Genomic DNA, 14,531 nt, shown 5'->3' with positions numbered 1-14,531 from the left:
ACCAAATTGGTGGCGCTGTCGAACACTGACGTCATTTGTTTACAAACAGGGAGAGATCCAGCTTTAATGCGGTTTATGTAGTCTTCCCTTTAGCTGCTTCGTTTTTCCCACCACTGAGTTTAACATTTGCTGTTTTGTGTGCCGCATTTGACGTGCAGCTTCTTTGTATTTATGTGTATCTTCGTATTTTTGAATTTATTCAAGTTTGGTGCATCATTTCCCAGACCTTCGGGTTGTCTATGGGCACCTCATCAAACATAAATTATTATAAATAAAACGATACGACTCCATTATGAGTTCGTTATTGGTATCAATGTCTCCCATTTTTATTTCATGCTTTTTGCTGCGATGCTCGAGTTCATTTTCTCTGTGACACAGCTGCAGGCTGTTAGCATTGTACAGAAATACTAGAAATTTATCACTCCGCGAGTATAAGTCAAATCGCGGAAAATATGGCCTGATCAGTGAGATCAAGAAAGAACAGCGATTTGAATTTTCGTTGTGCAGAAAGGCGACTCTTACTGTTTTGCCACTTTCAGGGGCCCCCTTCCTTGCGGGGACCCCTCCCGTCGGAGAGAACGGAGTGCGCTAGCTACGCCTCTGAGTAAAAGTATGAGACCCGTTCTCACTAGCCCATGTACCACATGCTCAATGTACTGGCAAATGGGCCCTGCTGTTGAAAACACGAATCAAGTGAACTCATCCCTGTGTGTCTTAGCGTGGCTTGGTACATTAGTTAAGATCATGTAATTGGTACCATTTGACCTGCAATCGGAAGGTGTGGGTTCGAATCTCACCGGAGGTGCCTTTTCTTCAACTAGTCAACTACAGGTTTGCCCATGCATTTTAATCCAAGTGCCTTCCGAATTAATTCGCGTGCAATCTGATTTAATCCAGGAGCCATCTAAAATAATCCATGTGCTATTCAGTTTAATCCTGGTGCCATCTGAATTGATCCATGCTGTTTTTGAACACTATAACCGTGTATTCACACGAGGGACATTCTCGCGGAATATTCTAGTAGAAGGAAAAGTAAAAAGCTGCTGACGGGACTGAAGTTCTGCTGCATCTTATGTTGCGCATTCGCACAGCACCGAGATATCGGGAGTTGGAGCGGAAGTATAGCAGACGACGCCATTGGTGCTGTCATCTGCTGCAGAAGATCTTGTGACTGAGCTGCAGGATACTCCACGCGGTTAGAAGAGCACGGGAAGACATGACATACATCCTACAGCTGAGTCACAGGGTATACCGTAGCAGACGACGCCATTGGTGCTGTCATCTGCTGCAGAAGATCTTGTGACTGAGCTGCAGGATACTCCACGCGGTTAGAAGAGCACGGGAAGACATGACATACATCCTACAGCTGAGTCACAGGGTATACCGTAGCAGACAACAGGACCAATGGTGTCATCTACTATGTGCGTTGCGTCTTTTCACGCTCTTCTGCACACGGGTAATATCCTGTTGCTGAGTCACAAGATATTCCATAGCAGACGTCAGGACAAATGGTGTTGTCTTCTACTCCTGTTCAAACTCCCGATATCTGGGTGCCGTGCGACTAGTCAACATAAGACGCAGCTGAACTTCAGTCCCGTCAGCAGCTTTTTTTTTTAAAGCTTTTCCTGCAGCAGCTTTTCCTACATTGTAGCTGAAGGAACTAGCACAACCGTGTAACAGATTGTTTGCTACTCTGAAATGTTTTGATGCTTGAATGTGATGCTTGAATCTTGATGATGAATGAGTCTCTTATATTTCTTGCATCAGGTGACCATGAATGTGCAGTGAGGCCTAGCTAGCCATGATGCGTCTCCTATGCAGCTAGTATGCACTGCCACAACAAATGCCACACATCACAAACAAATCTTTGTTCCGCTTTGAGTTTGCATTGACAGGATTGTGCTGTATTTATACAAGCAACACTGCCCAGAATACTCCAGCGGAAGATGCACGAAAAGTCGTAGCTTTGTGCTTCCACATGAGCGTGAGTGCTCAACACCATGTCTTTCATGCTATTCTGACCATGAGGATTGTGGGGCAGCCAGAGGCTATTCCGTAGCAGATGACGGGACTGATGGTGTCGTCTGCTGTGTGCCCAGCACACCTTCCTATCTAATTGTGAGTCTGTTGCTGATCAGTTTTGGGAGCAGACCAACAGCTACATTTGTAGTGTACTGTAAAAAACACCAGATAGAGAAATGTGGCTGCAGTAACACGGGGCTACATTATTTTATATTGGGCTCGTTGTTGGATTTTATACAGAAAGTGCCAAAAGTATCAGATTTCTGGTGTCAGGGCTCTTGTGAATACCTCCCTGTACCAATGAAATCTTGCTAATGAGCAACAGCCTCTACCCCCACTATATGACATGAAAGTGACATAAAACACACAGATGACATGTGAACATGAGACAAAACAACCGAAATGGCAGATGACTGGCCCACTAAATAATGAGAGATAATAGGATGTTTACATATGCGTATGAACCAGCTGTCACGTGAAAACATCGTTCGCCAGCATTGCCAAATACCTCACAACATCTTTTACACTTTCCCGATTATGGAATCTCATCTTCCCAGAGTTCTCCAATGATGCCACAGGGAGGTGAACACTTCGCAGGGAAAAGCAGGAGAAGTCCACGGGCATAACTGTCTCAAATCCCTCATACAGACTATCAATAAACTTCTCCGCATCTTCTTCGAAGATCTCCAGGCCAATACCAAGCTGCTTCATTTGTTCAGCGGCTTTCGGCAAAGGTGTCGTCATCTCGAGTTTACAGGTGGTGATGACGGGATGCGTTACCCCAAGGATTACATGTTCTTTGGTAGTAGAGGTGCTCTCAAGAATGCTCACCCAGAATGCCAAAAACAGGGCAAGATCTGGTGGGGGCAGGAGCAACCGCTTGACCTGTAAAGTATTTTGTATGTTGTTATTTGGTCAGAGCAAGGGTTCTTAAACTTTGCAAGCTCTACTCATTTGTTGACATGACATCCCCAACTCGCGATGTGCCTACAGAGGGCAAGATGCTGAAAATGCTTCACACGTGGGCTATCAAGAGTCACTCAACTGGTCCAAATAACACTCAATTTTGCTTGGACTTTAAGTACACGCGGCCAGATTGACATCATTATCTTAGACTTCGCTAAATTATTAACAAAACTAAAACCTCTGTTGGACGCACAGTTATAGTATTCATGGCTGGAAGATTATCTGACGTGCAGAAAGCACTATGTCTCAATTGAAAACACCAGATCTGCTCACTAATTTGTGTCAGGTGTTTCCCAGGACTCAGTACTTCAACCCCTGCTTTTCCTTATGTTATGTGTGTATCCAGATGTTTGCAGACGATTGCATAAAGTGCACCACAGTTAATTCTGTTAGCGACCAAATGCTACTCGACGAAAGTTTGCAACATATACCTGCATGGTGTGACGCTTGGCAACTGCCTCTGAATGTAAAAATAAAAATAATAAACATGTTTCCATGTCAACTGCACGCGCAAAGTCCCGTCTAAACCATGAGTATCCCATCCACGGCACCCCCTTATTGTGCGTCCAAGAACACAAGTACTTGGGAGTCATTAGATCATCCAGCTTCCATTGGGATAAGCACACTGATTATATAGCAAGGAAAGCCAGTAGAAAGCTACTTCCTAAAGTGTAAACATCATTCTACACTGCGATAAAGTTATCTGCTTGTTCTACGTTAGTTTGTCCTGTACAGGAATATGCAGACATTTAATGGAACCCTTACACTCAACCCAACATTAATGCCATTGAATCTGTACAGAGGCATGCTCTCAGTTTCATTTATAACAAATATGATCAGTGTTGTTCTGTGACATCCCTATACTCCCGCGATAATGCTACCCTGCTTGAACAGAGGCGCACAGTTTCCAGGCTTAAATTTTTCTTCTCATGAACAACCAACTTCAGATTGTCCCCCAGCTCACCACATTACTCTCAAAAAGTCCCGAGGTGTGTGGCAAAAACATGATAAACCCTTCAGGTCAATAATAACTCTTTCAGTTATTCCTTGTTGGGTAGGTGACTGGAACCAGCTTGATCCCGACATGGTTACAAGCAAAACTGCTAATGTATTTATTGAGAAAATGTCATTCTAACCTACGTATATTTAATGCAGAGTTAAATTCTATTGATGGTGCTGTTACAGTGTATTACCTATCAACAGTGTATGCATTGCTGTATTTATTTGAGTATACTGCTGAGCTCTGTGCCCTTCCTACTTGGACCACAAGAGGGTCTGTAGTATGAATAAATAAATAAGAGAAGGTAGGAACGCTTTATTACAATTAACATGAACAAGACTTTCCTCCAGAGCCTGCACTTCATCAGGTTAAAGAGTAGCCATACAACAGGACACCTATACAAGGTGTTCCAGAAAATTTGTCATTGAATTTTAATTAAAAAAAACTACGCCACATACAATCATACAGTCAACGGCATTTGTTCTTACTAGGATTTTGCCACCTCCTGATGTACATGTTGTGTAACCTAAGAAGTGCAGTCTCGTGCACGAAAAGACTGGCTACCATGTGTAAATAAATAAGTTGCTCCACCGTTTAATATCACTTTTTGATCTACTCGTCACCGGCAACTTGACATCGCCTATTTTTCTGCCTTCGTATCTTCTAAGTTTAATAATGTAGATTTTTGCGAACTGAACTTGGAAATTTGCCAAGTAAAGGTCACTCTTTACTCCACCAATGTGAAGAGCGTACGGAATTTACTCAAATTAATGATAATTGGCAGGAATATTGAGGATCTATCCTATCGGAAAAAATAGCCGAAGATCATGCTCTACGGTACGGAGCTCACACAGGATAGCGTGTGACGGATTTTTCAGTAAAATCATTGTCAGTCCGATGAAAGGAGGTTGGAAACCCAGCACACATCGGCATGGTAGAAACAGGTAACACGGACCTGGCTTATCGCATCTGGCTTCGGCTGGGACCATACCTTTCCTCTCCATATTTCGGAACTGTCACATTTTCTACTATCACTCTGTGGACTGGGTTTCCATCCTCCTTTCGTCGAACTGACAGCGATTCCGCTCAAAAAGTCCTTGCGCGTTATACTAAAATGCCCCGAGAAGCATGATGTTCAGCTATTATTCCCGATAGGACAGATCCTGAATATCACTGTCAATTATCATGAATTTGAGTAAATTGGGCACGCTCTTCAGGTTGATGGGATAAAAAAGTGACCTTTACTTGGCAAATTTCAGAGTTCACTTCGCAACAATTTACATAATTAAACTTAGGTTACACGACATGCACATGAGGAGGCAGAAAAACCAAGTAAGAGCAAATGCCATTGACAGCATGATTCTAGGTTGCATATTCATTATTTTATTTGATTCATTATATTATTTAATTGTATTAGAATTCAATGACACATTTTCTGGGACACCCTGTATATACCAGTAGAAAGGGAGGGAAAGAGGGAAATATCCAAGGGAAATAGAAAAGAAAAACATAATCGAAGATACTTCTCTAGCTGAGGGAGCAGAAAAAAACAATAAATGAAAAGGGAAGCAGATCGGACAAGACCAACAACCACAACACAACGCAAGGCGACATGCAACACAAGGCGACACTTCCGACCCTCTGAAGGGTCGCATTGCGTTTTTCGGCTGTCCGCGCTCTGAATTTTCACGTTATTTGTCTGGGACACGTAGCCTTGTGTTGTAGTTGTTGGTCTTGTCCTGTCTGCTTCTCTTTCCACTTACTGTTTTTTCAGCTCCCTCGGCTAGAGAAGCATCTTGGATCATGTTTTGGTTTTCTATTTCCCTTGGGCGTCTCCCTCATTCCTTCCTTTTCTACTGGTATATATACATCTTGTTGTATGGGTGCTACTTAACATGATAGAGTGCAGGCTGTGCACAAAGGTCTTGTTCATGTTAACTGTAATAAAGTGTTTCTACCCATCCTACCTTCTCTCTGTGTCATCACAGTTAATAGGACTTTGGTGTTGCCTTTTACTTCTTGTATTGTATTGTTAAAATAAATTGTTTCTACACATTCCTACCTTCTCTCAGTGGGGAGATAAACAGAGAGGGGAGATACTTCGGAACGATCGGTGGAAAAATTGCTGCACATAGTAGTTGGTGCATACCATCCACAGTATACCTTTGTTTCTTTCTCGTGTGACGAATTATGCCTCAAATAAGCGAGCAATTAAAACCGAAACAGGAATGTGGAGAGGAGTCTCAAAAACTTTCCCTTCCGAAGGCCAAGGCGTTACGTCACCCTGCATGGAGCGGACAAGTACAGTCGACCCCCGTTTATCAGGACTTCATTTATCCGGATCCCGCGGTATCCGGACAAAAGGCACGGGAAAGGATTTTCCTCCATGTATTTTGTTCTCGTTTATCCGGACTTCAGCTTCCGGACTCGGACAAGAATTCCAGGGAACAAAAGTTGAAAATTCTTGTAATCCAGCTTCAGTTATCCGGACTACCGTGACTAAGAGGAGACGCTGACCCGGCTTCGTCACCCTTTTCGCTGTTTTGGGGTTATTCCCGTCGCACGTCAGGGACCTACATTCCTCCGTAGGGGAGAAACCGTGCACGATGACCCCCTTTTCTATTTGTGTGCGTTGGGTCCGTTGCGTTGGGTCCGTCCTGTCGAGTCATTTGGAAATATCTCGAGCAATTGTCCGGTTCTAGAGGGGAAAACTCGAACCCGAGGGCCTGCTGCTTACGGACCGTTGGCCGATGAAGACAATTCCCCTAGCTGAGCTGCGATCCCTGATGCAGAGGCTCACTGCGACTGCCGCAGATGATGCTGCGGTTTCTGACTACGTTGACGTTGATAAGGATGATGACGCGTGTGCAGCTATGACTGATGACGGTGTGATTGCTGCTGTTGCCTCCGATGATGTGCAGCAAGACGGCGCCGATGACGCCAGTGAGAAACAAGGCTCGAACATTGACACTTTGCGACCGCACTGACATTCTTCGAGCAACGCAACAGCGTGGCTTGCTCAACTCTATGCAATTAGCAAAAGTTTGAAGGAATCGAGTGCCTACACTACTATGTAACAGCTGTCATTGACGAGATTTCTGTGTTTTAATTAAACCTTGCTCTGTAGGACGTTTCTATTCGGTCGTTTCATTTATCCGGATGCCCCGGTATCCGGACGATTTCGCCAGGAACGGCACTGTCCGGATAAACGGGGGTCGACTGTAGTATACCACGCCAGTAGTAGCCGCTGCATTACATTCCCTGAACAAAACAATGGACAAAGCTTGGGGATCAGATCACTCAGACACAGATGGAAAGAAACAATGGTCACCTGCTTCCCTGAGAGTCAGAAAACAGCGCAGGAAAGGTATGACTAATGCACGGTGACGTTGGCCGAGCACAGAAAGGAAGAAGTACTTCCATCAACGTTCGGTGGCAGCCAGACCTTTTTGAATTTCGAAAGTCATTTTTATGATTTCACCTTCATTTTCAAGTGAGATAGTATTTCACAACTGTGTTCAGTTCGTGTAAATGATTGCGGGACTACCGCAAGCTTTAAATCCATTTGGTTCCGAAGTCTCCCTTTAACAGGACTTTGGTGTTACCTTTTACTTCTTGTATCGTACTGTATTGCTAAATAAATAAATAAATGAATAAATAAACCTGCTTGAGGAAACAATAAAACAAAGAACGGTGCTAAACACATTCATGCAACTATTCTCCCTAAAACCTCGCAAAACAACTCTTTGTGCTTTCTTTTCACGAATCACAAATCTTTGCTCTGCATTATTCGCAGCAACAAATGTAATATCCGCATGTGATGACACACCACACTACGATATGCCCTGCACCTCCAACAAATCCAAAGAAGTGTCAGGCTGACCAGAACAAAGATGAGGATTTACTGCATTCTGACTGGTTCGAACAGAAGCAGGCCTCTTGATGACGTGGTTGTCGCCACTACGTCTTCCTCACAATATGCCTCGTAATGAGAGTGCTCTTATCTTTTGAACAATGTGTGAGATCCTGCGGGAGGAGTTACTGAAGACGTCGTCGTTCACGAATGTGATCATGTATCCGATGAAGATTTCACCATCCACGTGTGCATTCTGTAGATCCCCTCCCCAGCCAAATGTTTGATGACACCCGCTTCCATTTCTTTCCTGTGCACCCCAAACAAGGAGGCCTCACTATCTTAGATTTAGGCAACTACGTCACTCTGTTAACTGCGATGTGTTAAGCTATTCATTCTGACTGTCATTATATCTCTTCCACGCCCCTCGCGCTTACGATTATGGATAAACCACTGCGCTGTATGACCTGTCATTGAACCCCCTGTGTAACCTCGTTTGAGAACCCCTGGCTCAGAGCAATCTCACTGTACCCGTGACATTGTCGTTTCTAATTACCTGAAACGGGGTGCAATGAAATATGTTCTAACATCCAATATTTGTATAGATATATCCGCATACCATGTAAACTCACAACAAATCAGGCCTTCAAAGCCAGGAGGAGGATTTTGATGGACTCGAATAACCAATAAGTACAGTTCTGCATTTTCGGTTTTAATAGAAAAACATCAAATACAGAGGAACATTGCAAGACCCATGACAGATAAATTGCTGCACATGCCCAGCTTGCCAACATTCCAAGCAGGCTTTCCTTCATTACTCTTCTTTCTTGGTATTTGCTACGGTTGGATGACCTGGGACTACATTGAGCGTTCCAGGGTCAACCCTTTTGACCCGGATCGGGTGCGCTGGTCGTAATCTTTTTAATCATTTTTCTGCCATTGTAGGTGACCCACCAAACTCGCGAACTTTATACAGACGTGACATGAAGTAGAATCTCAGTCACCTGCCATTAGTTGTTTAGTGGGGAGGTTACGACAGTACATAGACCTCCGCTTTCCACGTACGGCGGTACTGCCTTTCCACTGCACCCGAGATGGGAAGAAGAAGGAAGAGGGCGTTGGGCTACGTTTGCGAAAATCAAAATTTTGAACTCTCGGGCAAGGAAGATGTTGTCGTATGCAAGTCTTGTCGTGTGACACTTAATGTGGGCTGTGGAAGAGGTGCTGCGCGCATATCGGTGCACGTGAATCTGTAGAATCCTCGTAACGAACAAGGTGAACAAACGTTTTCCCGGTCATTTCTTGTAGCACTTATAGAACTCGACTAATGAGTGAAAGGTAGGAGCTGTTTCTTAGAGGCACTTACACTTGGACATGTTCTTAACATATTCTCGTACTCAGCAGGTCATTCCTCCTACCAAGCAGCATTAGACGCGTAGAGCATTGAAATTATTGTAATTTGCTATTCGCCGATAACCGTCGGGTAAACCATGCACACGCAAAGGAAAACATCGAAAAACACAGATTTCGCGAAAATCAATAAACATCGAAAAACATACGCCCAATCCGCCCAAAAATAAAAATTGAAAACGCAGAACCCTACAATAAGAAACAGCTTCGGGTTAAAAGCGCATTTGAGTCACACCTTCCAGGGGAAAAAAATTTGTAAAATTGCATTAAGACTTGTACAACAAACAGAAAACCCCGTCATTTGTATGAAGAATAGGGCTGAGCGAATCCAAATATTACATGCTGAATCGAATACAAAATATTTGTGCAAATTTTTTCAGTATGTGCCCTTTGCACTAAAAGTTCCAATTTGTAGCCTATGGCTGTAGTGTAATTTTTCTGGCACTAAATTTCAGAAGAGAGACATGCAATTCTTCTGTGGGAAGCCCCTACTCTCGAATTTTACGTGATAGTGTTTCCTGCTTTTCAGGTGAGTCTACTCTTACTGGGGTAATTATCTTGATTTCAAAATTTGATGTCAAGCAGTTGCATGTTACACAGATGCAACTGTTTCTGTAACTGTTTCTGAACATCCACAGATCACTGGCGAAACATACAAATTCGCGTCCTACCACAGCTTTGCTATGAACACCTGTTAGCTTCTTTGCTGGAATGTGTATGTCTTGCCTGGGGGAATTCACGTTGCTGAAATTTGTAACATAAGATACCCCTCTAATACCCCTGTCCATAGGTCGGCGCAATCATGATCGCAATGCCTTATCAAAGCCTGATGATCGCTATCGTGAGTGCGATCACGCAGCACTGGCAAGGCTGCCGCGATCATGATCGCGCCGACCTATGCCCTTGTCAGACGGCATGCTCGAAGGACTTCAGGGAATTGCCATGTGCAAAAAAATGACCTCTGACAGCCGTGTCAGACAGCAGCTCAAAGGACCTTTCTAAGAAATGACCATCAACGCGAAAGGAGGCCCCTAACGACATTTGAGGAGCAGAAAGGAGCAATCTCGACAACAGTGTTATGCTATTGTGCCCTCGCTACCTTCGCAGCTGAATGTAGGAAAACCTATAAAATGCGGATAATGGAGTGAAACTGTGTAAACGTATTTAGATCCTATTTAGAGAAGTGCATATGGCTTCTGCATCTTGATTTGTGGCGCACAGACCAACTTCAAATTTCCACAGCAGACAGGGAAAACAAAACCGAAAAAGGAAGCCGGTGAGGGCAGTCAGTTGAGGAGCACTCCTTTCCTGCCTGTCTGGCAGGCGCCCCCGAACAAAGGTCATTTGAGAGGCCGAAGGCCATTTCTCGCAATTTACATTTGAAATGCTGTCTGACTAGGGTATAAGACCTTTTGTTCCAGGCTGCAGGCCTTATTTAAGAGTCTTAACTTTTCAAAGGTCAATTTCTCAGACATGAAATCAAAATCCCCCACCAGCACAACTAAAATGCACATAGGAGGTATGCCGCCCCTTCCTCAGATGAAATATACACAATTAACTTGGATTAACCTTGTCTTAAGCTAAAAAATAGCTGTCCTCCTCTGTTGGTTCTGCAGCGCTGGCAATTTTGTAAAGCAGGCTTCACCTCAAGCAAGGAAGCATCAGGTGAAGCCCACTTTTGGAATGTTGTTGCTCATATTCAGGGGGCCATTCGAGCCGAAACCAGCCAGAGGTGTAGCTCGATAGGTTAGATTTCGCTGAAGAAAAAAAAAAAAAAAGTATGCATTCCCTTATGGGTCTGTATGTAGGATATAAACTTTCTTTCTCAAGATTTTGTTTTCTTGAACATTGGGGGCACCTTGAACTTGGCCCAAACATGAAAAAGTGTTGTCTGCTCTGCACGTTCTTGCAACACACCCAGGCGGCATTTTTGTGCTCTGTTTGTCTGGCGTTAGAGGGGAAGGGCCCATCTAGCTTCCCGAAGGGCATATGGAATGAGAACAAATCCAATGATGTCGTAAAAGCTCAAGAACCGAGCGAGTTTTGGGTCAAGCTTACGGTTAATTTTTGGCAAGTTACCATTCTATCAGGAGCACGAGATTATTTATGGTCATAAACTACTGTATAGATATTTGCTTCACCCCAATATATACACCAGCTCTCGTGGCATAGTGGTTAGGATGATTGCTTTTTACGCCGAGACTGGGGGCTGACGCGGGTTCGAATCCTACCAACAGCTGTGCTGTCTGAGGTTTTCCCTGGGTTTTCCAAAGACTTTCTCGACGAATGTCGGCACAGTTCCCCTTGAAGTCGGCCCAGTACACATACCACTTTCCCCAACTCCTTCCTGCTGCCCTCTCCCCACCTGTCTACCTCTGTATGCCGTTCATAGCCACAGTTGCTTCGTGGCACTAACACGAGATAATAAAAAATAAAGACGTAAACATATGAAGCTGATCTAAGTGCATTGTGTAACTATGCAACCGAGAATATCGACCTTTCTTAAAAATGACACTTTTCAGATACTATTTTCACGCACCTGAGGTTGTCTAGGAAGTGAAAGAAGTCGTGCTATTTGTAGAACAGATCCTCTCTTATAACATATTGAAAATCTATATGTGTTTTTTCCTTAAACGATAAATTTTTTTCTTGAACCATACTTTGCTGCAGGTTCGTTACTTCGCGCAGGTACTGCGTTAGTTGAGGTTGCCTTGGAAGTAAAATAAGTGTGCCTTTGTGGAAGACACCCTCTCTCATAACATTTTGAAAGCCTATATGCATATTTTTTCTTAAGCGAGAAAAAACTTGTCAGCACATTCATATCCCATCTGCAAAGTACCGTTATCACCCTTTGGAAGAAGATCACCTTTTACTGTTAGTTTTACAGTGAGTACTCACAGCCATATCTTCATAGCAGCTTTGTCGTCGTTTCTCGTTGCCTGACCCACGAGCCATGAGAATGCTACGGTACGCAGCATTTGCCACTTGCTTATTGAACAATGCAGAGAAATGCACTACTGTTTGATGGTGCATCGCAAACAGAAGAACAGAAACTACAATTGCTAACCCATGCCTCCACAATCATTACTTTGGCATGATACGTAGCACTTTTTTGCCCCATCCCGTGGTAAAGGGCAATGTGACGGCGTTGGCAGTACAGTTTCAAAGGAAGGCAGCTATAGTGCTTAGCTCGCAGCGCCACTATTGAATGCAGGTATTCTAATACTTGCACAGCTGTTCCTCTGGGCGAAAGAAAACTTGAATAAAGTGCATGCATTGTGGCTCACCGCCAAGGATATACGGTTGGAGAAGAAATTACTGAACGTGAAGCACAATAAGGCATCCGGGCACCAGAATGTGCTGTTACGCTGAGCCTATATCTTCTGTTCAGGTATATGCAGCAAAAATGTCTACTTCCATTTAAAGAAAGGCAGTGCACATACAGCTACATTTCTCTCTCTTTTTTGCTTTCTCTTGTGGGAGAAGCCCAGAGACCATAACAATTGGTTTCTAATGACAGCTACAACTGTTAGACCCTTCTGACGTGCTTTGAATCAATAACTATGGTCAGCTGGGGCAGTAACATCCACAGCAAACAGAGGAAGAAAAAAGATGACAATGGTACCTCACAGAGTGGATGCAAATGCGCTGACAAAGTTTTTTTCCCCCCGTTTAAGAATAAATACACGAAGAGATGTTTAATACCTTATAGCAGATGGTCTGTTCTTGAAATGGTGTGACTTTTCAATTCCCAGATGACTTCAGGTACGTGAAGACAATCATCAATCACAACGAATCTGTTAAGAAGGAAGCAGTGACTGTTAGTGTTCAGTTGGTAGAACTTGGCAGAACAGCAGAAGGCAAAATTCATCCAAACGGTGATAATGGTACATTACAGATGGGATGCAAGAGCACTGATGCAAGGGCATCGAGCCAAACCTGAACTGAAAACCATACCCGAACCTTTATTTTTGTCGGAATCGAACCCAAACCCAAATTTTCATGACACTATGAATCACGCTGTTGAACCTGAATCAGAGCAGAACTGAAAAAAAAAATAAAATAAAAATAAAATAATAATAATAGCGGTAAAAAATAATAATAATAGCAGTAACCTGTTTTCAACGAAACAGTTCGATCATACAAGAAGTCTGCCAAAGAGTTAAGTGCCTCTCAATCCTCGAACGAGGACACGCTGGTCTCCATGTCATGAATTTCGCAAATTTTCACCTAACAGTCGAACAAGGATGTATAGTAAGAATGCTTTCAATGTACTTTTTAACACTTTGAAGCGCAGTTGTCCTTGTGAGTGCTGTGGCAAGCGCCCACGCATGAGCTGCGGCGACTGCTCTTCAGAGCCAAGTCACCACGCGAACACTTGTCAAACTCTGGGCTTCCAAGCAAACGTCGCAGCCGTCCTCTGCTAGCAACCGCTGTATTTTCTGAAAGGTGAGTGGCCTGCCATCATCCACCAAATGAAGCAGGAATGGAGTAGGCCAGTTGTGTAGCTCCATAGGAAGATGTGATTAAGCAAGCTCCAACATTTCTGTTTACACGCGAGCAGTAAAAATTAAACAAGTCAGAAACATGAGGAGTGGAGAAGGAGCATATGCAGAACGGTGCCCATATGATTAGTGGTGATTTGAAAAATAAATGTAGTCCTGCTTACAGGTAGTGCGCTTGTGCGGTGACACATTGCCTCTGTTTTGTGGATTTACTGGTATACTGCTGTGACCTCGGACAGAGCATGGCTGACCGACGTATTTTCGACATGCTTCTGTATGCTTTCAGAATGATTTGTACTGCGAATGCAGTGTGCCGGCTCAGTATCGTTGTCTATGTAAAATGCTTATTTGGCTTTCTGTAGGTGTATCTTGCTGGCACTGTGCGTGTGAAAAAAGCAATTTAGCAATTTTGGGAACAGAAAGTAGCAGGACCACACTGCTTCATCAGCGTGGATGCGATTTGCAAGTGCTCATCCATTTCAAAAGCGATAAAACCCCAGTGCAGGGGACACAAAAGGATGAGTACGTCGGCTTTGGATGCCACTGGGGGTCGGTGAGAGCAGTAATGTACTTAAGTGTGGGTGTGATGCATTAAAAGTCTGTTTGTCAGTCAGCACTTTGTGTGTGTGTCGTCCTTTTGTGTCCCCTGCACTGGTGTTTTTATTGCTTTTAAAATGTACCACCAAACAGTCCGGTTTTTATCGCTTTTTAGCCTAGTTATCCATTTCTCCTTTTTTTCACTAAAGGGAGTACCCTGCCACCAGAAACGTCAATG

General features: G+C 43.7%; 1 protein-coding gene across 1 annotated transcript in view; it reads right to left on the bottom strand.

Moving 5' to 3' along the window:
• Nucleotides 1-2,210: 2,210 nt before the first annotated feature.
• The window catches only part of LOC135374960 (uncharacterized), a 32,695-nt gene continuing 20,374 nt past the window's right edge, over nt 2,211-14,531 (bottom strand). The window contains exon 5 of the mRNA XM_064607815.1: nt 2,211-2,907. Within this exon, the coding sequence (XP_064463885.1) occupies nt 2,494-2,907 (414 nt within the window). The 3' untranslated portion in view covers nt 2,211-2,493. The remainder of the gene's footprint in view (nt 2,908-14,531) is intronic.

Source organism: Ornithodoros turicata, chromosome 1, assembly GCF_037126465.1.
Source record: "Ornithodoros turicata isolate Travis chromosome 1, ASM3712646v1, whole genome shotgun sequence".
Lineage (NCBI taxonomy): Eukaryota > Metazoa > Arthropoda > Arachnida > Ixodida > Argasidae > Ornithodoros > Ornithodoros turicata.
Note: the sequence above shows the minus strand (reverse complement) of the source record. Positions and strands in the feature narration are given on the sequence as shown.